This window comes from Vidua macroura, chromosome 8, assembly GCF_024509145.1.
Source record: "Vidua macroura isolate BioBank_ID:100142 chromosome 8, ASM2450914v1, whole genome shotgun sequence".
Classification (NCBI taxonomy): Eukaryota; Metazoa; Chordata; class Aves; order Passeriformes; family Viduidae; genus Vidua; species Vidua macroura.
Window position 1 is genome coordinate 24,194,487 of NC_071578.1, and position 26,648 is coordinate 24,221,134.

Sequence of the window (26,648 nt, forward strand, 5' to 3'; positions counted from 1 at the left end):
CAGAGCTTGAGGGAATGCTTTTTGTAGGCTACGTGTGAGGCTGACAGTTTCCGAGTGACCATATTTAGTTGAATAAAGAAGCGATGTCCCCTTTTGTCACAGCAGAGCTCTAAAATGCCTCCCTAAACACTGCTCTTGACCTTCTGCTTGATAAATGCAATAAAATTGCTACCTCTTCTTTGTCCAAATGCAATAAAATTACTGCCCCTTCTTTGTGCAAATGTGTGATTAATTCACAGCAGTGGCCCAGGCGATAAATATTTTTCTTGTGTGGCCATTTAACTTGAGAAAATCCAATTATTTCTTGTACTGAAAAACCATACTTGTGCATGGTTTTGGTAAAGCAGGTTCCTTGTTCTGCTCCACAAATATGACTTTACGGTTAGTCTCTTTGGAATTTGTTCTGTGTAACCATACATGTGAGTAGCTGCTAGGAAAAGAAGATGGTGTACCCTGAAATGATAGTTAGCTACTGCTTATGATTGTTGTTTGATGAAAAGACAACCATTAGAAAATTAAGACATGAAAACAGGAGCCTCAATTTTAGAGGATTCTGTACTCGTCTCTTTTAAACGAGCAAGGCTGAAATTACATCTAGAGTTCTTACTGCCCTAAACCTCTATGGCAGCTAGGGTTTTCAGTAGTCTTCTGGCTCTCACCCACCTGTGTAATCCATTGATTTGTGGTCAGTTTGCAACACCTCAGGAAGGCACTTAGTTAAAAATTAAACATGAAGCATTTTTTTGTTCAGAGGGTTTTTGTAAAGCACCCTTTAAAGAAGAAAAAACTCCAAGCACTTCCACTTGAGAAGTTGATTTCTTTCCACTGCAGGATTTTTCAATTAGTCTGCACTTTGTTCCAGTTAAACTCCTCACTGTGTTCTCATACCTGGCTGACTTTTTACCAGAGCCGCTTCTGATGCTGGAATCAAATAGGCAGCTTTAAGGCTCGGGTCAATGTTGCTGGGGTGTCTTGGCTGGGTGCACTCATGGGAGCCAGGTTTCACTTGCAGTGACTTTCTGGGCACTACTGCAGAGAGGTTAGTTTCTATAACAGGACCTGGTCTTTTCTGAGTGTGGGTGCATAAGGGAGAGGTCACATTTTCAGGAATAATGACCCCTTTCATGTCTTTAGAAGGAGTTGCAAGCTCTTCTTCCCTCTAAGAAATCTCTGCATCTTCATAGTTCATAAGCGTAATTTTCCTGTAAGCACAGAATTACCCTCATTGACTACAAGATTAGGCACATAATGGAAATACACATTTAGGGGTTGTGCTGGGTCAGATATAGATTTAAGTGCCTAACTTTGTATCTATACATCATTCTCCTGTTTATCTATTCAAGACTGGTAGCTCATAGCAGTTTTGGAAATTAATTTGTGCACATGGGTTTCTCTCCAATTAATCTTATGAACAAAACCAGCTGAACAGAAAAGAGATCTTTTTTCTTTGCTCCCCTCTGTAAATGATGTCTTCTCTATGTTTTTGTTATGTTTCTGTTAGTGTGAGATGAATTATTCTGCATCTTACTTGTAACAGCTATCCCATGTCCTTTTGCTTCATCCATTCTTAATCTCTGTGTTGCTCAGACAAGTTCTCTTGTGCCTCCTGGGCTATGCAGAATGTTTATAACTTGGGTAAAAATGTTCTAATGATAGTGTAGGGCAATTACAGACTCAGTTTGATAGGATAAAAGTGTGAGTGGTGGTTCATGGACGAGCTTTGCACTCATGCTGTTTGTCTCGCTCGTGACTCCTGTTACAGTGGCTTGCAGCTGCACTGGGCTGTGCTGGTTCCTCAGATGTGTGCTCACTGTCATTTCTTCTGTTTGCACAGCACTGCTGTCATCGTGGTGTGAGGAGCTGGGACGGCTCTTGCTGCTTCGCCACCAGAAAAGCCGGCAGAACGATCCTCCTGGGAAGCTCCCCATGCAACCCCCCATGAACTCTATGAGCTCCATGAAACCCACCCTCTCTCACAGGTGAGTCTGGGCCCAGCCCACAGCAGTGCAGTCTGGGCAGCGTGTTGTGTGGCAGATCTGCTCCTTGAAATGCACATTGCCATTGCTGGGGGGAGCGACACTGTTTCATGCACTGCCCAGCACTATGGACAGCAGGGTACCTGTAATTACAGCAAGCACTAAAGAAACTCAGATTTTCTCTTTGCTATTGCCCCATGTATAGTGAAGTGACACTTCCATCTTCAAATCTGTGCTCAGATCAAGTGGGTGTGCTTTCAAGCTTCAAGTTATGCCCTAGAGATAAACTTGTACGTCGTGTCTCTCATCAGACACTTGCCTGATGTTTATTTAAATACAACCGGCTTTTCTTGACGTTGAAAACATTTCACTGATGTTCTGTTTTAACCACCATTGGAAATGTATTGCATGCAAAGCAATTGTACTGTGGGTGTAGCCATGGATCAGAGGATATCCTGTACAGTCTTGTATCAGGTGAGGATCATACAGCACTTGTGTTAATTTAGAGAAAACATGGGCATTAAAGGACACTGTAAGAAGATGATGTGAACCCTTTGATTACCAAATTATGTAGAGGAGCACTATTTGTATTTCTTGTCTGCACAACCTAGGTCAAAGCAAAATCTGGAGATAAAGTGTAGACAGGATTGAGCATTCATTCTGTGCTTTATGTTTCTGGGAGTTTTTTTTTTTTTTGAAGGTTTTCGAAGGCCTCAGCATCACATTAAAGAAATCACAAATAGTATACATTTATTTTAGTGTAGAGTTTTTTTGTTAGTAAAGGACTATGAAAGTGTAATGAGTCTAAATTCCTTGTACCTAAGCTCTGTGATAGCTTAACTAACTTGAACTTTTGTGTTAGAATAGAGCTTGGGGAAATCTTTGTACCAGTGCATTTGCATATGCAAGTTTGTCTGAAAACAACTTTTGGGGTTTGGGTTGGATAGTTTTTCAATATTTTTGTTGCATTTATGGGAAAACGTATGCCTTTTATTTTAGCCCTTGAGAATAAATGAAGTCCTTTTTTTTGAAGTATAATTAATATATCATCACTGGCTTTTCGGAGTACTTAGATTTCCTCTTTTTTAGTTGCTTATGAACACCACCTAAAAAAACCAAAGAAAACTTACTGTTTTAAAAGAATTTTACACTTGGGAGAAGCTTTTCAGAAGACAAAGTGGAATTAGTAGCCAATCTGCAGAGAATGTAGTGCAGTGTATGTGCTCTCTTAGGTGTAGTTTTGTAGTTTTTAGATGCCTGATTCTCATTTGACCTTTTAGCCTCTGTTCCTCTAGAGTCTATAAAGTAAGACTATCTCACAGGGACTGTGTGCTACATTACTAGATAATAGATAAGATAGGTACAACTCACTTCTTTCGTGGCAATTTTCCCCTGAAACTGTCACACGTCAAAAAAGAAATACTTTCTTCTACTAAACCTAAATGGCAGCATTTCCAGCAGTACTGAGTTATCCAATATTCTGCCTGTAGTAGAGCAGCCAGCTCAGTATTAGGCAGTTCCTGCATATTTCTCTGGAGTATTGCCCTTGAAATACTCTACTGGGGAAGACACTGGGAGCAATTTCTAAATTACTGCTCTTTACCTATGAGATACTCCTCTAGAAAAAGAATTTCTGTGGCATAACTTCTTATATACAATAGCTGCAGCAGGCACTTTGGGATTTGGAATACTTGCATCACTGCTTTGGCATGTGCTGTTGTCTGTAATTTAACTGTAACTGCTCAAAATCTCTCAGGTGGTACATTAGAATGAGACATCCCGTGGCTCTCCAACTTCTTTTTCCACCTGGAACTGTTTATTTTCATGCATGCTTTGTAATCAGTCTATAAAACAGTGGTGAAGTATGGGGTGAAGAAGAATTGAGTTCTCTATTTGTTTTAATTAAACAAAAGATGAAAAGCCATTAAGTTCAGTATTAACTACAATCAGTGATGAAGCTGTTGATGAAGCACCATTTGTATTTGCATTAGATTATATTTGGGTCAAAAGCTTAGCATTAAAGTTCACAGTATCTTATCTCTAATCCACAAGACTTTTCTGTTAATTCAAACAAAAAAAAAAAGTATGCTTTGTATTTCCTGAAACAATTAATGTAGCCAGCTACTTTAGGTTTTGTAAAAGAACTAGATATTAAATTAGAACAACCAAGAGCATATGCAAGAACCTTACTTAACAAAGGCATTGTAGATATATGTGAGCTGCTGATTGTCAATAGACACACAATTAAATCTTTCCCCATCATCAGATGATCTTGAATACTCCACACAGAGCTTTTTCTGCTGCTCCTTTTACTAGCAACAAAATTACCCAGAGCTCTAGTCAGGGGACTAGAATCCTGATGTAGCTGGCACTACAGAAACACAGCTGCTTAGTCTCAAAGTTGAAACAGGGCTCAGCGATTTAAAATAAATTCTGACTCAATAATGTGTCACAAGACTCTAAATCTAAGTATTCATATTTAATAAACTGTGGGCACTTACAGTAGAAGTAATTCAGGTCTGGCCTGTTTTTAAGGACAATCTTTGATTTTTAAAAGTTAATCGAGCTATGAGAAAAAACCGAAGTAGACTGATCAAGGAGGGTTATCATAGTGTTACTGTTGGTTAAATGCACTTACAGAGATTAGAATGTAAGCCATACAAAAAGGTGCAGAAATGCAACAAATGCTTTCAGAGTAGGGACTGTGTTGTGCTAATTTCTTTCTAAATTTAGTTTTTCATTAACAGAATAATCAAGTGTTGCATATAGAAAAAAAATCAGCTAAATACCTACTGTCTAATGTAGGGCAGTTGGTTGGACTGCAAACTCCTGTGTTTTGTGAACAGAATGAGCACTGGGTTGTCAAAAAAACCTCCCAATCTTAGGGGTGTTTCAAGTCTTTGCAGTCCAATAGTCAGCTCAAACTTGAACGTGAGATTTTATTTTTGCCTTAGACCTTTTTATTGATTCATGTGAGTGAACTTTACTCCTGTATTGAAGGACCAGTGTAGGACCTATCCACCTCCTTAATCATGTATAACTTGTAATTAAGGTCCTACTTAATGGATTTATGGGGAACTTAAGGAGAGCTGTTAGTCTTCGGGCTAGCCCTTCTGCACAGGAGTGAAATTTCATGCTTTCTAGCTTGCAGGGTAATTATTTTTGTGTTGTAGTTTTCCAATCTGACAAACTGTCTGTGGTAATAGATACTACTCAAGGTGGCTGATTTTTTAATTAATTTAAGGTCTTTGGCAAACGGTGCTATATAAGTACAAATGATTGTCATTATACGCCTTCCAATGTTTTGATGAAGTTCCTACTTTACACTTTATTGCATTAAGTGGTGGACCTCTACATGTGTATCAAATTGAATCTTGTTTGAAATGGGTACAGTTCCAATCAATCCCAGCAGGAATTGCACCCTAGTTCATTTTCAGGTCAGTCTGACTCAGGCAAGCTCTGGGGGGCTTCTCATTTCTTGCACAGCTTGTAATAAAGCTTATTTGTCAATAAAACCACCTAGAAATAGACAGCTGTTAGTTGCAGTTTAGTGTGTTGTCATGAGCATCTGTGGAGTTCTTACTGTCTTCACTCTTGCTCCAAATTTTGGTCTTATGTATTAATTGCCAGCTGTCTCACAGTTAGTGACCAATGGGTGGTAATGCCTCTATAGGGCAGTCATGCTTGATGAAAAATATGAAGATAATGTTATTTTTATCACAAATTACTTAGTGCCAAAGGTTTAGAGAAAATTGAACAGTAGATGAAATGAAGCATTAATTCAATTATACAGTAGATGTGTTATTTATTACCGTTAATGTTTTATGTTCAGGCAATCATAAATACTTTTACTGGCTAGAGTTGTTTTACAAGAGTGTTTGCTTTTGATGCTTGTTTTGTCCTTTTTTTCTTCCAATTTAAACTTGACTAAGAGCTCAACTTTCAAACTTTCATAGAAGCTCTTGGAAAAGAATGGTAATTCTATCTAAATTTTTAGGGAGTGGTAAGGACTGGCTCTTGGATTGTTAACAATCAGAAGTGAACTGGTTATAACATGCAAGTACAAACAGTGTCAGAAATTCTGTAAAGGCTGCTACCATTTCAATTTTGCATCATAGGCTGTTTTGACCAACAGTGATAGTCACTTCAAAAATGTCTGGATGAGGTCAGGTGCCACACATACACTTCTATGAAAACCAGCACAGCGTGCATGATTTATACATCAGTTTGAAGTAGGGGTTGCTCCATTATGTCATGTGGCTCCGGTATGCAGGGACAAACTTTGCAAAAGAATTTATACGTCTTGAGGTAAAACATAAAATTGTTTCACAGCCTTTTCATCTTTCTGGTTGTGGAGCTGTGAAATAAATATAATTAGGGACTGAACAGATGGTAAATCCTAATATAAAAGAATATACCCTACCCATCAAAGAAACCTGTATTACTTCTGATTCTGCAAAAGTAGCTTTGCTATTTTTTCTGGTTTCCTTTCTGTCAGGAAATATTAATATTTCTTGGAGAAAAATAGGGAAGAATTCAGAATCAAGAAATGTTTCTGCAGAAGTGTCATTACTAAAAAAAAACCCAGAAAATTTCTTCAGAATAGTCTGCTTATGCTCTAAGCATTCCAAAGATAAAACTAATTACTAATTGCTCCAAAGTATTGTCCCAAGAGTTGTTTGTCCATCTCATCCTCTAAGTGAAACTACTGATACTAATTTTATCACATACACTTAATGGGGAAGAGGTGGAAGAAAACCTTGAACCTGTTGAAGCTAAAAGAAAATTATGAGTACCTTCTCCTTGAAAACTGATAAGTGTATAACCATATAACCATTAGCTGTTAATAATTAAATATGGACTATTTTAATGTGAAAAATCTGCATTTTGTCTTAGATAAGTTTGTGGTCAGTTGTAACAGGAAACAATAATGGGTAACTTGTTCTCAAATATGTATTCTTTACACGTTTGGTAAAAGATATAGGATAAGGATCATCTTTTCTTGTGTATACAGTGCCTTGCACAGATGTGAAGACAGGTCTTCTCTATTAATTGATGCATCAATGTAAGTGCTGTTGTAATAAAACTAATATGTAGCAGGACTATTATAATTTTGTGGGGTTTTTTTTCTGATAAGTATGTGTAAGTGGCTATATACTCTTTCTTTTCCCTGTAGATGTTATCGTCTTATGGTTTTAGTTTGTGATTTTTTTTTTAATTAGAAAGTGTCAGCTGATATTTTTATAAGTAAACACTAGGCAAATATTATTTAAGGTGTGTCTGCTGACTGAGGCAAAATCTGATCTTTTCAGGCTTTGTGCTGTCTATGTTAGTTTTTAAAATATGGCAACAGCTTTGAATAGACAGGTATCATTCTCATGTTTGGGCCATATTGAACAACTAATTCCTGAAAATGTCTGGTCAGTTATGATTTACGTTTAGTGATTATCACAGGGGTATCATGGTTCTTTGCATGAGGTCTGCTCTCAAAAGCAGGTGATATGTGCTGAGCATGCATGATTTTCCTCTTCAAGCATATTGGAAAGGTACCTCCTGTCACTTGTTCTCAATGAAACCAACTGATTTCTGGTGGCAGTAGGGTTAAAAATCATTTAACTGTGGCAGCACCCCTGGTTTTTAACCATTTTGACTGTCAGCACGATAAGCGTGTGGTGACACTGAAAGCTATACTTTGCCTAGCCCTTTGTTGCAAAACTAATTGAAATCATTGGGAGTCTGGATTGAACACCTTTGGATAGGGAACATCAGAACCAAGTCAGTGCCCTTAAAGCTGCACAGCATCAGGTGCACCGGAGAGGTTTAGCAGTCCTTTGCAGGCGCAGAAGGGCTGGGGGAGGGCCAGCCCGTGGTTCGGCACAGGGTAGTTCAGTGTGAGTAGCTGTTTTCTGGGTACCCACGCTGTGAGCATCGCGCTCCAGCCTGCCTGCCAGGAGGTGACATGGCTTCTAAGCAGGGAGGGAGCTTACAGTCTGGCACATAAAAATTACTGACAGAAATTACGGCAAATACCTTGTCTTTTTAAAGGATTTTTGGACATTTTTTGATAATCTGGCAGCAGGATCGCAGATGTATATTTTGTCTAAGACTTGATATGTTTCTTGATGCCTTTTCTTTACATGTGTCTGCTATACATTGACTTACATGAAAATGTCACCCTCCACAGGATTTCTCTGTAAATAGATTACAAAATGAGTGAATTCCCGGTGCTCAATTTTGTCAATTGTATTCCTGCTACTCCCGTACACTTGGATTCTCAAATCTCTCAGAATCGCAGCGAGAAGAAAAGGAAATAGTCATCACTATTTTCAGTGGTGGAGGGCTTTTCTAATGGTTTCCCTAAAAAAAAAAAAAAAAAAGGTTAGCAATTCGAGCTAAGACACTCCTGGCTGGTTTTCACTAGATGTGACAACAAAGCCTTCTCGGCAGACAGAGTGCATCAGCAACCTGGGCAGATGGGTCGGTGACATTAATTAGATACTGGCAGTGCCTTTAGCAGGATTCGGTGGTTTCTCCCCATGAAAGGGCTGGTCGGGGCTAAGGAGCAGCGCACCAGCCGGGGCACCGTCTTGAATGTCCTCGTCTCCACCAGGCTGGGAATGCGGGGAAGGTGCTACAGCCTGTTCGTGCTCTCAGTTCCCACTTAACGCGTCAGGGGAGATGCGATGTGACTGTTTGCTTGCCCGTGTGTGTCCCTGTGTCACCAACAGCATTCCCGAACTACCCTGACAGGCAGGCAGAGCGCGGAGACGGCTCGGGGAGACGCTTCTCAGACCTCAGACCCTCCGCTGTCCCTCCCCGGCCAGGTCACTGGCCCGGGCTGCCCCGGCCCTGCCCTGCCCCGGCCCGGCCGCTCCGTCCCCGCCCGCCGCGCTCCGGGCGCTCCCCCCGGCCCGCCGGTCCCAGCCCGGCCGCTGCCGCCCCCGGCTGGGCCGCTGCCCTCAGGGGTTCGGCAGGGCTGTCCCTGCTCCCCGGCCAGCCCCGGAGCCCCCAGCCCGGCTCGCTTCCCGTAAGTTGCGGCGGTGCTGTGCTGCCCCCTCCTCCCTCTCTCCCTCCCTTCCCGCCGTGCCTCTCGAAGAAAGCGGTTTTTTTCTGTTGTCGGGGAGCGTAAATCAGCTTCATCTAAAATCTCGGAAGTGCAAGTCCATCACATCTTCCTCCGAGCCGCCTGCTACACCTTGCGTGAGTCAGACTGCAGAGCTCCCGGTGCCCTTCTCGCTGTGCGGGGCTGCTCGTGTTTCCCCCTGTCTCAGAGGCAAAAGCAGAAGTGGAATCTGCTCACGCTCTCAGCGGTTCCTTCCCCGGTTGTTGTAGCAGTCGCTGACCTCCAGGCACTATGAATAAACAGCAAAGCTGGGAACAAAAGGAGTCTTCTGGCTGCCATTATCTCACATTAACATAGCAGACGCGCTGCGGTGTGAACAATGCGAGTCTCATTCGCCGATAATCAGCGAGTACCCAGGCATTTGGATTACCAAGGCAACAGGCAATGGTAGAATACTGGGTGGGTGTGTTTTTTATTGTAAAGGAGCAGTCGGATATGGAAACCCAGGTATATTGATAAAGCAGAGCAGAAGGAATGCCTGGTGGCAGGGGGGGACTGAGGGCTCGGGGTTGCATTCCGACACACGTGAGATAAATAAGACATGGATGAAGCAGATCTGTGCTGTGAGATGCAATAAAGATTAAACTGCATTTGTCAAGCTGAAAATGATCATAAGATAATTTCAGCATTTTGAAAAAGGTAACAGGTGGCATGTTAATAGCAGGGCTGTTACCGGTGGATTTTGTAACTGTGATCTGGGCTGTAGTAATGCATTGCATGGTCTACTTGTGTGACAATAGAGCTGGGTGTGATGGTTTAATCTTTTTTCCTTTTATCAGATGGATGCTGTAGTCCCCATGTCAGACAATGTAACCCCTTCTGCTTCTTAGAGGCAGGAGTGAGTCTCAGTAGCATTTTTGTTTCTTACCTGCATAGCTGTGATCGTTTATTCCACATGGACAGAAATAAGTTGCGTTAAACGTTATCTCTGTATCTTTGTGTGTGCACACACGTGCGTGGACATATATGAAATCTGTAGTGAAGCAGGACTGTGTGTGCATGCAGGGGAGATGTGGGTTTTTGCAGGTTCAAAAACTTAAGTATTCATCTAATTATTTGGCCTAATGCATTTTTCTAATTTCAGGGGTTAAAATCAGATGCAGTAACTCTTGCTGAGCAGCATGAGACTTGCAGGCATGGCTCTAGGTGATGACACTGAGTGTAGAGTAAGGCACCAGGAAGCACAGCAGCGAGCGTGTCACAGCCCGATCTGTAGCGACCCAGTGTGAAATGGAAGGCAGCATTCCCGCCTTGTGCAGTCATAAGTCATGAAGGCCTCACAGGCCTTGTCACAAACATAAAGAAAAAGTTAAGGGCTTTCAGCTTCCAGAGGTACTTTGTATCACCTGCTGAACTGCCAGCTCGGTTTTGCTGTCTCAGTCTCCACGCAAACGCCTGTATTGTGCATATGTGTGTGGCTGCATGAATGGTTATTATAAATGTGTGTGTGGATATTTAAAAGAGCAGAGGCAGGGGTGATAGCCACCTGCTAGCAGCAGGTGCCATCCAAACCACTGAGCTGATAAATGGCTTGTTGCCTTCACCTTTTGACTGCTTCACCTGCATCTGCTCACCTAGAAGGGGTTCAGAGTGCTTCTGTGTTCTCACACAGTTTGCCAGAAAACAGCCTCCTTCTTTTTACAGTGAATTATGAAATTTCTAACTGCTTTCAGTCTTCCTTTTCATGGTACAGGCAACATCCAGTACTGAAACAACACTTGAGTTAATTCTTTCTTGGTAGGCAAGGACTAGGCATGGATCTGTTGTGCATTTGGAGTTGGGAGAAGTTAAAGAGTTAGAGAACATACTCATCTAGTTGAAAAGAGTGGAGGGAATCAACAGACTTGAGAAATCACGATGGGATATTTTTTGGAACTGTCTATTTTCTTTGTAAAATCTGGATGTCAGTGGTCACATCATTAAGAAGCACAGGGAAATAAAATCTTGTAGAATACTTCCAAATTGGCTTTTTTCATTTTAACATTATATAAAAACATCCAGCGGTTTGGATGGGATTGTGTTTTAGGTGTTTGCTTAGTGAAATGCAGGATGGTGCCTTAATTTATGCCAATACAATTTAAACATCTTCAGATAATAATGCAAAATAGAGGAATGTATTTCTGGAACGTGTGAATCACATAGATGGCATGGATCAAAAGCTAGTTCTTGCTAGCTATCTGAAGTCAGTTATTAGTGTACAGACTGACTACACCACCCTCTTGCTTTCCTCATCTCGAGAGTAAAAAGTTTAGGGTACCTGCACACAACATCAGCTTTTAGTTTGGTTCTGTACATCATGTGTGATGTTCAGAGGTACTTACTCTTTGCTTCCTTTGCAATATGTCATCATATATCCTTGCTGACTGTAAGTGGTCTTCATGTTCTTTCCACATCGGTGTCTCCTGGCTCTGCACGTTCCTCTGTGTGAACAGACAACAAATTGTTAGAGTAGTTAACATGGCCTACAGAAAACATGGCACAAAAGGTCAGAGGATATGTTGGTTAAATTTTGTGATTTGTTGGTTAAATTTTGTGATTTGTGTTTTTGAATAGTAATGTGTTTATAGTAACTGCCACCTAGACTATAATGTGAGGGGTTCAAGTTGAAACACGTTGGCCAAGCACTGTAAGTGCATGAAGATGGTGCATGTATGTCAGGTGGGGAGGTGCTGGCTTTGTTACTTTGGAGAAGAATCTCAATGAAAAATGACAAGTCAGTTGTTTCCTTCTAAATATCTAGTGGTTTTCACAAAGAAAATAAAAGCACATCTCCAAAATGTTTTTGATTGGCAGTAAGTGAAAACAAATTCTGGGTTTCTGTTATCACAGTGGGGTGTTCTCAAGTTAATACTCAAGGCCAGGGATATTTTCAGTGGAATTTTGACCAAAAGGAAAAAAAATACATTTGATTTGTAATTTCTGAACAGGTTGTTAGGGATTCCTAGCTTATTGAGTCATTAGATTTACCTGGTGTAGTGCAAATATTAAATTTGAGCTGCCCTTTTGGTATGAAATACTGAAATGCTTCAGAAAGGACTTAAGCTACTTTTTTCCCCAATCTTTTCTCCCAGTTTCTAGTGTTAGGTTCATGGTGGTGCCCTAATCAAGAAGGCTTGCAAATTGAATCCATATTAATAAATAAAGCTACATGAGTGGTGTTCTCTCAAGAAATCTAAATTGAAAAAAAAAAAAAACTAAACCAGAATGAAAGAAGCTGAGCTGTCTAACGTGTGAGACAACCCAGACGTGAAACTCATGTCTTGGTGCTTCAATTATCTGAGGCTTTCTTGCCTGTTATGACTGTGGGATTTGTGATATTTTTCCACTGCAGATGCATCAGGTTGTAGGGCGGAAAGAGGGGAGCAAGGAGCCTTGTTTGGAAATTGTTATGGTTTTGTTTATATTAAAGTAGTGTCACCTAGAGGCTCCAACCAAGAATACAGGCAAGGGGTGCTGAGCACCCTGAGCACACATCTGCCCGGAGGCAGAGCAAGGTGTCATCAGGCAGGACCAGATCAGCAGCCCCAGTTTAGGGTTGTATTTTGCCTGTTCTGATTTTTGGCCATGTGTTACTGCAAAGACATATTTGGCCTCTGTCATTCTCTGTCACCTGACACCTTGTCATGAGATGCTCTTCTCTCAAGGAGTCCATGGGTGACAAAAGATGTGGGAGAAATGACAGTCAGTGTTCCAGTGGCAATTACCTGCTCATCTTGGTGTCAGCTGAGAAAGTTAGGATAGAGTTGGTAGATTTAAAGGTTTGTGTGAATTCTGTGTGTGTCAGTTACCTTTCAGGTGGGATGATTTAGCTTCAGAGATGTTAGAGACCTCTGCAAAACTGGCTTGAGGGGAAGCAACAGAAAGTAGCTATTGAAGGCACAGTTGTGGGAAACTTGATTGTCAGTGGTTGGAATGAAAAGGCTTTTTTGGAAAGTCAGCATCTGGTGCAGTAGTTGGTAGATTTACAGTGTTTGAAACGGAGGTAGATGCTTTATGAAGGTAGTATTTTAGACTCCTGGCCCTCTCAACAAGCGATGTGGAAAATCACCAGGAATGTGTAATTCCAGTTTTCACTCTCCTCCACAATATGTAAGGTGCCAGTGCTCTAGGGATGCATGCTTCACTAAACCATCTGAATCTTTCCTTCCTCAAGGAATGAAGACATGTAAACAGAGTATCAGATACATATACAATTGCTTTAGTGACAACATGAACATATTTAAAACACAGCAAATAATGCCACAAATAATGTATAAACTACAGTAATTCACTTGTATTAATTTATTCCACAAAAGTCACTAGTTATTAAGCAATTTTTATTATAATTAACTATCAGTTTCTGTGTGACATGAAGTCTGTAACTTTTCCTAGACACTGGATATCTGCCTAGTACTGGGATGAAGAGAAGCTTTTTAGACCTAACTACCAATGTACATCTTCAACATGAGTGTTATATTACTGGTGGGTTCAGTACATTTGCCAGTAGCTAAGAAATCCTTCCTCATTGCTTGATAGCAGTTTTGCTACTTCAGAGTAGCGAAACATTACTTTTTAAAGTAATTTCCCTCCATCTCTTCCTCTCTGCTTCCTCTGCTGTTTGGCCTTTAATGCTGACCAGTAGTATGTATAGGTTCATTAGCACTATTGTAAATTTAGTCAATACTCTTTTAGTGGGCTCCAGCTGAGTCCAAACTGACTCACTGCCCTCCAGGGTGCAGTGAGAGACTTAATTACCCTTGTACAGTTCAACAGGAACAATGTCATGGGCAGCATTTCGCTTTGGCTGAAGAGGTTGAAGCTTCTTTCTTTATTGGCTGCCATTTTCAAGTTTTAAGAAAGGGATTTCAGGATAATTCACAGCTCTATATAATAACAGGGGAAAACCACTGCTCTTTGCAAATGAGAATTGGATTGGTCACGTTTCATTACGGTACTTACATGGATTTTCCTTTGATGGTGGGAATATTCCTTTGGGTAGTTTTAAGGACAGAAATGGAAGTTGAAAGAGCAGAGTGGAGGGACAAGTAATCCTCTAGCTGAATGGCATGAGTTTCAGCATCTCTTACTGCTTGAAACCAAGGAAGTCTTCATGTGATGGAGAAAGGGTGGGTATTGTATCCAGTGTGGCAAAAGCTGTACTCAGACATGTATGTAATTGGTGATGGGCCAGAGTAAATGCTGGGGAATGCAAACCATGAGATTGCCTTCGATTTCTCATGGGGTGACTAAGGTGAAACTTGAGGGATGAGGTTTAGGACAGTGAGTGGATATTAGGCTGTTTAAGTTCATGTTCTGCAAGGCACATCTATCACTATTTCAGTGATACTATAATTTTTGTTATTAATAATGTTTGAGATTTAACACTAGGTCCTGTGTTGGATAATGTGGTAGTCATGTGGTTCAATGTGCACAATGAATATTTCTCAACAAATCTGTAGCTGGTCTCTTTTTCTGGCTTTTTTGTGTGGTGCTGGAGGCTTTATTATTTGTCAGTAATACAGTTTCTTGAGGTGTCACCCATTTTAACTGTAATACAGTAAAAATGGAGTGACTTACTCTGTATTTATAATTCGGATGAAGTGATTATATAGTGTTTGAGAACCCAGTGTAGCCTTCCACTGAACAAATGATCTGACTCTACCACTGAAAACTATGGAGGAATGATATATGAAATCCCTTCTGCATACTGTAAAGGAGAGGAATGGGTAAGAGAAATACGCTTAGGAGGCAAAAAAAGTGAAGTAATAATTACAACTTCTTAACAGCAGGCTGAAGCATTGCTTGCTCAAAGTTGGAGTGTGTTTACAAACTGTACGGCATATTTGCATTAGAAGAATCTTTAGTGACTCTGTGGTTTGATTCCTGCCTGTCATTACTCTTCTTATTTACTCATACACTTGCAAAATATTTGCCTTGCTCCTCAGGTTTTATTACCTGTCCACAGCACATCAGTGGGGAATAAAGAGGAATGTCTGCAGTGAGTCCTTTCACTGCTTATGTCATGGAGAGAGCTTCTTTGTAGTCATTGAAGTGCATGAACACTCATATGTGCCATAAATATCCAAACAAATCACACAGCAGACATCATCAGAAACAGTCAGAGAAGGAAGTAAAGTAGGAGGCATCATTCAGAGCAGGATAAAAGAGGAAATCTTAATAGCAGTCACAAATTCTGGGTTAGTCATCATTTGTCTCCATGCTGGTGGAGGGACTTGCATTGCGTCACTTGCAAATATTAGTCACTGAAGCCATTGTCTGAGCCTCCGAGTGAGAGGGGCAAGATTCTAAGAGAAAATATTCTAAAGAAACATGGGCTAGCAAAACTTAGTGGTTGCAAGGTGTTCAGTATGCCCTTATTCACACACTGGTTTATATGGATGCTGTCAATGTACACATGACATTGTCAGGCATCTCACAGAGATTAGCATTAATTTTCTCTAATTATCTGTTAGGGGAAATTATTCTTTCATTTGAATTTTTGTGTGATTTTATTGCTTGATTGAATATGGGTACTTTGAAGCAAATAGGTCAGTTCAAATTCACAGCTACGTTCTAATACATTGCTGGTGTGTTGGCAGAGCATTGTGGAATTTGTTTGAAATTTCCTAGCTGTTTGTGAAACGCATTCACTGCTTCATTTACACAGTTGCTGCTGTTGTTATTACTTTATTTGTTACTTGGGACAGAGGCAGTTTTTATCACACGCACGCACACACACACACACACACGCACACACACGCTTTGCGCAGAGCAATTCCTGTTCTTAAACGATTCACACTTGGCGTTATGAGCAGACTAAAGAATGAACACAGAGGTAGTCCTTGATTCTGGCTCACAGCACAAAAGGAAGGAGTGGTCCAAGCCTGGAGCACTCTCTGGGGTCCCGGGAGAGTGAGCAGGCTTTGAAGCACATTGACAGAGTGCATGTAGAGCCTGTAGAGGTTCTTTAGGCAAGTTAGCCCTGGATAGAATTTTTGGTGATAGCTGGTAGTCAAGACAAAAATGCAGTTCTTGATATAAAATACAAATCAATGTTGTTTGAAAATGAAAGAGCAATGTCTGTCTGTTAAATGGTATTGATACATAAATATCTAGACCAGGAAGGATCACCTGAGTGTATGTGTATATATATGCAAATTGAAATCTAATTTACAAGTTAATAGTACAAGAATGAGTAAATTTCAAGTGGAATGTATTTTATGGTCATAGGATTGATAGTTACTTTCACTGGATTTAAGACATTTCATTAATTACACTAAGTACGTACCTATCCTGGGCTCATTCTGAAACCACCAATGCTTTTGTATGAAAAGAACTGTAAGAAATGTTTGCTTGTATCTGTGGACAGAGCTAATGGAAAAACCCAATCCTCTCATCCACATATTTATCTGAAAGATGTGTTGTATATCTGCAGTTGATTTTCTGGAATGCTGATTAGCTAATACCGTTTTTGGCATGCAGCTTATCCATCGGGTGGGAGAACACTATCTGAATTTCAATTTACTTTTCAAAATGATGTTGAACTGCTATTGCTTTAAAGGCTTTTCTGGCCATTTGGGGACCCACTGCAGACAGTGAAGCTGCAGTCTGGTCTCAAAATCTAATTGAATTGATATAAGGTAGCTGAAGCAGTGATTGTTGAAGAGTTTGAGATGAATTGCAAAAAAAAATACATGCTTCTGAGTAACTTAGTGTCCTTGTTTGAAACTCTGCCCCTGAATTTACTTGGACTTCCACTGCTAACAGACCTTTTTATGGTAAAAGCCCTATGCTTCACTATAGTTAAGGAATTCATTCATTCTATGTGGTTTGGTTCAATCACATTGCTATTAAAGAAACGTCATGCCTCTGAGAATACTAAGCTAATAGTGGAGGAAGAGTGGAGAGTTAAGGTAATGTCAGGCGTTAATTCCTTTGTCACCACCAGCAATTTGCCACAGTTTAAACTTCTGAAATCTCACCCTCCTGAACGTTTGTTTTTGCAGTGATGGGTCTTTCCCTTATGATTCTGTTCCCTGGCAACAAAATACCAACCAGCCTCCAGGCTCTTTGTCAGTGGTCACCACAGTATGGGGTGTGACTAACACCTCTCAAAGCCAGGTAAGCTTCATTTTTATGTCTCCTTCCCTCTAGATATGCATTTCTGCTAATGTTTGTAAAATGGAAGGTATTTTGGAAAAACCTCTTGGGATCAATAGCAGCGTCTCTCTTCTCTGTTGTATACGATGCATTATTTTCCCAGTCATGTCCTCTTTGGTGGCATTGAACAAGAGGTGTCTGAGAGCTTGAGTCAGTCACTCTTTTGGCTGCATGCAAATGTCAGGCTTGGATTTACCTCATATTTTACACTGTGTGGTTTCAACACTAAAAGCATGGGATTGGGGTAATCCCAAACCTCCTGGGAATGCAGATTGAATGTATTCTCTTAAAAATTTTAGCTAGATTCACCCAATGATAGTTGCTGATTTTACCTGGGGTTGTGTTGTACTTGTGGGCTGGTGAAATTCAGTACCAAGTCTACCCCACACTGAGCTGCTAACTACCAATTTTAGGCTGTGTCCTTTCCAGTCTCTCCTGTTAGTGCTGTCTAACTTTGCAAAAATATTTCAAGATACACTGCAGCACAAGCATGAGCTCTTGGCTCCCAGGTGAAAGCCATACTTCCTGGATTTTCATTTGGTTCTCTCCACTCTTAACTCTCTTTTCCTTCTGTGTTTGTATATTGGATTATACTATACAAAAAGCAGCTTTTATGAAGAAGTTACCAATTATTTGCAATAATGTGCACTCCCAGGGATGTGGTACAAATTAAGCATGCAGACAGTCTGTCCTTTGCTTACACCACAGGTGAAAAGCTCAAAAAACACATCACCATCTTTAATGAGTACAAATGGTACATAAATCTAACCTGTCTTTTCTACTTCTTTCAAACCATGTGGTGTTAGATCCCATACAAAATTTTCTGAGGATTTTTCTTGTTATTATTTTAATTTTGGTAAGAAAATTGAAAACAAAACTGTAATGGAATCAGCCATTTGAAAAAGAAATTATTCAGAGGCCAAGTCATATGGATACTCATATGGCAGTTATTGTTATGGCAAAATCTTTCTTCAATGAAACAAGAAGAGGAAACAGTTACAGGATCTACAACAAGTTTTATTATTGTTCATTTCTTTAACGCTTTAAAAGAAAAGGTATCCCATCTGGGACAGAAATACCTGAGTAAACATGTTGGTCTATGTATTGGCCAGAAAATGAAAATATAGTTTCTTTTACACTTAAAAAGACAGAAGGAAAGATATAAAATACTCAGAGTTTTGTCTGTCATAAGAGTACTGTAATGTTACTTGAACTCTTCATGGTACTTCAGAGGAATGTGCAATAGAAGGAAAAAATCTCTTGCATGAAGAAAGAAAATGCTTCTTCAGAGTCACTGCAAGGGAGCAGTGAAACTTTGGAACATGAAGCTTGGTTATAGCTATTCAGAGCAGAATGAAATGAATGTCAGGATTTCATGTACATCTTCGTGCTCTTCGGGGGAAAGGAATGAGCTGGGCTCACCAATTCCTTTCCTCAAATGCCTGAAGCTGTTGAGTTAGTCTTCTGCAAAAACCATGACCATGGAGTTTCTCCCCAAGTAGGAAACTTTTCAGGAAATCTTATGCAGGTGATCCATGGATAGCCACACTTAACATCTCCACGTAAATCATAGCAATTTGGAAAAAAAGTCCTTTAAGCAAGCAAAACAAGTCTTTTTATACAGAGAACAGAGGACTCCTTTATAAGAAGCAATAAAAACAATCAATAGACTTTTGTACACTATTTAAAGAGTCAAGAATAAGTTAAACTACTGAAATATGTTCTTTCACAGTTTTTCTATCTGTAGTACCCTTTGCATTGTGCCAGTGGGACTGACTGCTTCCAAATTACTTCAAAGTCCTGCATAAAAAAAAAACAAACCAACCCACATAAACAGACAAAAAAGTTCTCACCTCCTCACACCCCCTGCCCCCCAAAAAAAGCTATGTCCTTTCTTGTAGTCAGATGAATGGCCATTGCATGGTTGTAGCAGGTCTTTCTCATAAACTTTTTTAATAAGCATATTAATTTGGGTTCCATCTAGTTGAAAATCTCCTGTTTGTTTGGAAATGGCAAAAGTAGAAATCACCAGGAATGTGTGCCTAGAGGTCAATGAGGTCTGTGCTCATTAGAGTTCAGAGTACAGGTGGTTATGTTTTAATTTAATGACTGCAGCAAATCAACTTAATTTGCTTGAAGTAGTTCCAAGTACAGCCCCTTACTCTCATGCTCCTTCTTGCAGGTGCTGGGAAATCCAATGGCAAATGCTAACAACCCTATGAACCCAGCAGGAAATCCCATGGCTTCTGGGATGACAACCAGCAACCCTGGAATCAATTCCCCTCAGTTTGCTGGACAGCAGCAGCAATTTTCAGCCAAGGCAGGCTCCACTCAGCCATACATACAGCAGGGCATGTATGGGCGACCCAATTATCCTGGAAGTGGAGGTTTTGGTGGAAGGTAAGATTTACTTCTCTGAGGTGGAAAATGGATGTAGATACTTGATAAAGCTTATTTTAGTGACCTGGCAGAAGTGTCATGGGCTTATTTTAATTATATAAAGTCTTGGTAGTCTATTTTTTGCTGGTTAACTGAAGCACACACTGCTTTTACAGCTTTGGAAATTGGCTACCTAAACTGCAAAGAGATTCATCACAGTAAATGGAAATGGCTTAGGTCAATCAATTAGCTCTAATAAACCCCCAAAATAAAGTTTTAATTAAGAGAGATTGTTAAACAGACCACAGGCTTAGGAATGATTAACATTTAATAAGGCCAAGATGTGAAAGGTATTGATGGTATAATTTCTACGTGCATATGGAGGAGTAAGCTTGAGTATTGGGCGGAGTAGTTTCCTATGCAACAGAATATTTTAGCCCAAAGACTTACTCCACAGCAGGAATTTGAAAAGAATTGGTAATGAAGATGTTTGTTAAAAAAGATGGTCATGTTGTGTATTTATTTGGAGGAAATAAATGCTGCATTAGTCATATAATCCAAAAGTAATAGCCTGGCATTAGTTACATGTTGACTTTCTGTGTCTATACTTCATAAGCAGGGATGGTGAGGGCAGTTAACTGAAACCACTATTTATGGTCCCAGTGCAAAGGCTGCTGAAGAGACTGCTGCTGTTAGCATAGGCAGTCTAGTGTGAAGAATATAAGCTTGGAACTCAGAGACAGAGTTTATCTCTTCCTTCATCTCTGCCACTGATCTACTGAGTGACCTTGAACAAGCCAAAAAGTTTCTTCAGCTTTGTATTAGCATTTCTAAAATGGGCACAGAATATTGGCCCATATTGATAAAGATATTTGATAACTTGAAGTGGGAAAGGCATGGTTTGGCTTAGCTTGGTTTGTTAGGATCAATAGAAGAGATGGGCAGGAACTGCAGAGCACACAGTGTGGGATCCAGTGGAGTCGATTGCATTGGGTCTCTCCTGGCCTTTCTGCTAAGGTTCAGGGAGAAATGCTTTTATGATATCTTGAACACTTGCCATAATTCACCACCGAGGCAGATTAATGTGCTGTCTTGGAGGAAGTTCGCTGTTCCTGCTCCTGTGCATTTGCCCCCACGCTACTGAGGAACAGAGCATTTACTTTCAGGAGTTCAGCTCTGCTTTGCAGGAAGCTACAGAGCTGCAAAGAAGTTCACTGCCCCCAGAATGACTGCTGGCAATGCTTTGCAGTCCCAGTGGCAGCCCTATGACTGTTGCACCTGGGCAGCAGGTGTAACCTGTAGATGCAACCCATATCTCCTGTACACACCTAATTACCTGGCCTGCTGGCTTTCATTAGTCATTGATACATGCTTTTGGAACAGTTCCAGGTGAGGATCACACCAATATTCAAAACAAAATCCACGAGGCACATCTTAATTCTCTCCTCCTTTCTCTTCTTCCCTGTTAGTTACCCTGGAGGCCCAAATACCCCTGCAGGAATGGGGATTCCCCCCCACACGAGGCCACCAGCTGATTTCACCCAGCCGGCTGCAGCTGCTGCCGCTGCTGCAGTTGCAGCTGCAGCTGCTACAGCAACAGCTACAGCTACAGCCACTGTGGCAGCCCTTCAGGAAACACAGAATAAGGACATGAACCAGTATGGACCGGTAAGAGAGTAACCCTTATGTCTTCATACCTGCCTGATCTGGATCATTACAGGGAATTGGCTGTCCTTCTCACTGTTGTCTTTGTTAGGGTGCCTACTGTATTTTTTTTCTTTTTTCTTTTTTTTTTCTTTTTTTTTTTTTTTTTTTTTTGGTGCATGAGCATGGTTGGAAATGCTTATGAGAAACTGCTGGAATGTGTGTATGTAGGTGTGAGTCAGTCCCCATGTTTTTCCCAATAAAACTTGCCTAACTGTATTTTGTAGTTTAGGGGTTGCCTCTTAAAAAAAAAAAAGAAAAGGAAGATTTCCCAGTTACAGTTGCATCTGACATGATGCATTATTGCTGCCTTTGCCAGCCCTCTAGAACTGAGTACCTAGTGAAATGTTCTAGAATCTTGCCATAGGTTTTGTAGCTCCTGGACAATTGTTTATTTTGCTAACTGCAGTTGGTTATTTGGGTTATTTCCCATCAAGCAGGGACAACAATAGAAGAGAGGTTTGGTTTGTAATAATGTTGTCTATATAGGCCGCTATGTGAGACATGCATTTCCAGTGATCCATGACTTCTGGCATGTTATGATGTCATGGAATAATTTTTTCCTTAAAATAAACAAGGGCTTGATCAATTCAGATTTTTCCTCCTTACCTTTTTTACTTCTCTGAATTGTGAAGTATAAGAGTCCATATGCCAGATGATGAAAGGCACAGGGTCTTAGAAACTGTGTTGTTGTGCTCTATTTGCACAGCCAACATCCTAACCTCTTACCTCACAGTACTAGACCAGCCAGATGAAACAATTCAATTTCTCACCTTAGGTTTACATCTGTCTTCCACTCTTACGCCTTTTACAATTCCAATTGGACTTTTATTATCAATAACTTCACTGCCCATCAAATGTTAGAGAACACTGAAGGAAAATGCGACATAAAACTTTCCCTTCTTCCCTTCCCCAAAGGCATGTTCAGCTCCCTCTTCCCATTTTATAAATGCATGTCGCATTTTATTCTTTTTTTTTTTTTCTTCTTCTTCCGTTGAAGGTTTGTTCCTCTTTCCAGATGGGTCCAACTCAGGCTTACAACAACCAGTTTATGAACCAGCCTGGTCCTCGTGGTCCTGCTTCTATGCCAGGCAACATGAACCCAGCAAGCATGGGAGCAGGAATGACACCTTCCAGCATGAGCGGGCCACCCATGGGCATGAACCAGCCTCGGCCTCCTGGAATGAGCCCCTTCAGCACCCATGGGCAGAGGATGCCTCAGCAGGCCTACCCAGGCCCACGGCCCCAGTCTTTGCCTATACAGGGCATAAAGAGACCATACCCAGGAGAGGTAATAAAATAAATGATCTTTTGTGGACACTGTTCCTTTGACTGCAGGTTGTAACATACTGGATAATGTGTGGTGCACATCCCTCTAAGATAGGTGCATCTTTGTTCCAGCCTTGGTAGGAGTGCAGCCATTAAAATATTAGCTGGAGCAGCTCTTCCTTTTTAGCTTCTAAAGTATTCAGCTTGACCCTTGCTATGTTAGTCCATATGATGGTCATCAAGTCCAAGAAAGGCCCCAAACCAGAATATCATTCTTAGATTCTCATGCTGACTTCATTAGATCTTAAACAGGCTTCCATCACATGAGTGCAGTCTTTTAATGGGGCAACTTAGAAGAGACACTGAGGGTGAAATACTTCATTTTAGCCCAGCAGATATCTGATCTGTGTTTTCTTGGACGGTTTTATTTCTTAATGAAATACAAGGCAGACATTGTACTGTAACACCAGTAGTAATAGCAGTCATTTTTTGGAGAAGAGTTGCTTTCCAAACTTTTTGAGTGTTGATTTTCATAGTCACTAAGATGAATATAAATAATGTTGAACTCAAATCCCTCTCTGTCAGCATTTATCTAATACCAGCTTCTGTGGAGTGTGATAAGGTCCCGTGCTGCTATAGGAGATCTGAATGGCTTTATAGGCAAAATTACATTGCCATTGACTTGTATTATGACAAAGCAAAACACTTAGGGTCAAATTTTTAGAGACGTTTAGACAAATGAAGATGTGGGCAAATGAGCTTTTGGAATTTAAAAGCACCAATGTGTTTTATTCTTCAAGTTAGTATGAATTGGGCAGTAGTCCAGCAGCTCCCAGCATCTATGTACGCCTAAATGTTTTTACAAATCTAGCCATCACTTGGCAACTTCAGAGATCATTTCCTGGTGAAATTCTGTATTCAGCTGAGACTTCAGCAACAGGTGTAGAGCTCTGAATATTATGGTACTGCCCTGACAATAATTATGGTAGTAAGAGTTTAAAGAAAATGCACAGCAAAGAGGACTGTGGCATGCAGAAAATACAGAAAACATTTCTACAGAGCTACGTTTCTTTCCTGCTCTGCAAACTATTTTTTTTCCTAAATAAAAAACTAATCAGAAATATAAACAGGATGTGCTTTTGCAGGAGTTGCTTCTCTTAGGAGAACTTATTTATAAGTAAGTTAAGAAAATGCAAAATGTGGCTTGTTCACATGATTTTTCAAATTTCATATATTAAGGATGACTTTAAATCTCTTTTTGCTGCTTCAGAATCAAGTTTTTCATTGTAAGTGAATATGTTCATATTTCCAACAAATAAGTTCTGAGCAGTGCCATAAATGTTGCATGTTTGCTGGGCTGGAATTTTGCATATGATGTTTGCCTATTGTTTATTGTAGGGTTCATTTATGGAAATGTCTTATCATAAAGTTTATTTTTCAAATTGACATTCTATTACCTTTGGAGTTCCAATTTTCATTACTTCAATTCTGAAACCACAGCGCAGTCTTAGCTAGCACTAGAGAAGTGCTTAGGATTAGTAAGAGCTTCTCTTTAGTTGTTAAAGTATTGTTGAACACTCTGGCAGGAGGCCAGCAGAGCAGTTGGGTTGAAAGGGCAGGTGTGGACAACACATCTTCTGTGCTCTTGTCCCTTCCAGGGTTTTATTTTTATTTATTTATTTAACTTTTTGTGCTTCCATTCTACGTCTGAAAAAGGAGCCCCAGGCTTGGGTGTGGTAGCACTTGCAAAAACACAGAAATTTTGTGAACGTTTCATCTGGTTGTAATTCTGGTTTCTTCAAGCACAGTGCCCTTTGACAGTGTTACAAGGCTGAGTGTGTGTGTCTTACCCCACCTGGGTTTGCAAGATTTTTATGCTTTTAAGAAGTACTCATCTGAAGGGGTTTTGTTTGTTTTGATTGTGCTTCTGAATGTATGCTAATACTCATACAAGAAAGCTGCTTGCATAAAACATGGCTTTGTCTTCTTGCATCCCTGTCCTGAAACAGCCGAATTATGGAAACCAGCAGTATGGACCAAATAGCCAGTTTCCAAACCAGCCTGGTCAGTACCCCACTCCCAACCCTCCGAGACCCCTCACATCTCCCAGCTATCCTGGACAGAGGATGCCAAGCCAGCAAAACACAGGGCAGTACCCTCCTCCAACAGTCAACATGGGGCAGTATTACAAGGTAGGAATTCTGAGATAATTATCTTGTTTTGTTCTGGTGGCCATTTATTAATGAAGTCACATTAATGGTTTCATAGATACTGCTTTTATGTAGTGAAAGGAAAAAGAGAAAAAAACACTGAGTTTTTACTAGTGTTTTGTGTATCAGAGAATCAAGTTAATCAGCTGAGTTGCAATGCAACTTCAGAGCAGTTCATAAAGAAAATTGAATGTTGCTGCTGCTCATTAGAGGCTTTTACAAGAAAATGTTGGGTTTGCTTTAAAAATAGCTTGTAAAAAGAAGTACCTAATGGGATTCAGGTGTAGTGTTTTCACCTATTCATGGTCCCCTGCAAGAATGCAAGTATGGAAATTTGTAATAAACAAGTTCCACATTGCAGCATTCCAGTTTTAGACCTACAGTGGTCACTGTTGCATTAGGCCAGGCCAAACATAAAAGGTGTTCCAGCTGTAGGTTTCATCTTTGAACTGAAGTTTCTGTGACTTTTTCCAACCTCTTCCTCCTTTTTTCTGTCTTTTCCCTCTGTGCTGCTTGTTTGGGGCAAGAACTAGAGTTGTTAAAATGTTGCCTAGGAAAAAAAAAAACAAACAAACAAACAAACAAAAAAACCTGTGTATGGATACATCTTGAGCACTTTGTATTCTCCAAACTGAGGTTGCACTGAGGACCTGGTGAGGTTTACCACCTTTGAAATGCACACAAAAGTGATCTATTGCACGCAGGTACTCCAGTGAGTATAAAAATGGGGAGGACCATTGATCTTCTGAACTGCTTAAAGCATTAGCTGTTGAAGTATCTGGACTATATTCTGAATTTGAATGTAGGCTGAAAGAATCTAAGTTGCACATTGTTGTTGAATTGGAATTATTTGGTGTGATTCACACAGAAAACACCATTTAAAAAAGAGGGAAAGCAAAACCCTTTTCTGTAGAGCATCTGTTCTGTGTGCAACTATGTGCTGTCCACTGTGGTACCCAAAGGAATGCCTGCTGGATTATGGCAGCTTTTGCAGTTCACTGTCAGGAAGAACACAGGGAACAGACAGTTCCTCTATATAATAATTCTAGTGCAGTCACTCATGCTAAAGTGACTGCAGAAGATCTCTGTCAAGTTTTTAAGTGACAGATTTTTAAATATCTTTTATGTACATTTATTTCAGATGGGGTTTAAGTTTTTTGTTTGCCAGATACTTCTGACAGGAAATTTGTTTCTTTACAATGGATCCCCTATATTGTACTCAAATATTGACTGCTCTGGAAACAGGAAAAGAGAGATCTTGTTAAAAAGGCAGATTATCCTGGCTAGGGGGAAAATGGAACAGACAGAACCTGAACCTTTGAATTGTAGTGATTGTGCAGATAGTAACTGTGTGTGTCAAATATAAAAACCAAAGATGCTTGGAAACATGAATGTTTAAGATTTGAGAAGGCACTCCTCTTCTTATGTACTCTCAAGTATCTTAGGTTAGCAGAGCAGTATTTAGATACAGAATCAGATTTGAAGTCACAGTGCTTGGGCTGTCTGTAAAAAAATTTCATCTTCTGACACTCTCCTGTATTTCTGCTTATGGTACATAAGCCATGCAGTTGCAGTTTTGTTTAATGTCAGCTTCCTTCACATCAGGGTTATTGGTTTATTCTGTTGACTGTAACCATCCCCTTAATTATAAGAAACTAAACTAAAGGTGTTTTAATAAATAGCTATTATTCATACTTTACTGTCCTTTTTCTATCAGTTCAACTTAGCTAGCAGCAAACTAGGAGCAGAATCAAATTGTAGGTGCACAGAAAAAAAACATACTCTGGCCTCCAGAGCTTTAATTCTGAGTAGAGGAGTTGAACAAGGGTGGAAGAAAGGATAGATGCA

General features: G+C 40.3%; 1 protein-coding gene across 1 annotated transcript in view; it reads left to right on the forward strand.

Moving 5' to 3' along the window:
• The window catches only part of ZMIZ1 (zinc finger MIZ-type containing 1), a 283,289-nt gene that overhangs the window by 233,871 nt on the left and 22,770 nt on the right, over positions 1–26,648 (forward strand). Inside the window, exons 6-11 of the mRNA XM_053983271.1 lie at positions 1,835–1,979; positions 17,085–17,199; positions 19,421–19,638; positions 21,087–21,285; positions 22,322–22,612; positions 24,600–24,782. Coding sequence (XP_053839246.1) covers positions 1,835–1,979; positions 17,085–17,199; positions 19,421–19,638; positions 21,087–21,285; positions 22,322–22,612; positions 24,600–24,782 — 1,151 coding nt within the window. The remainder of the gene's footprint in view (positions 1–1,834; positions 1,980–17,084; positions 17,200–19,420; positions 19,639–21,086; positions 21,286–22,321; positions 22,613–24,599; positions 24,783–26,648) is intronic.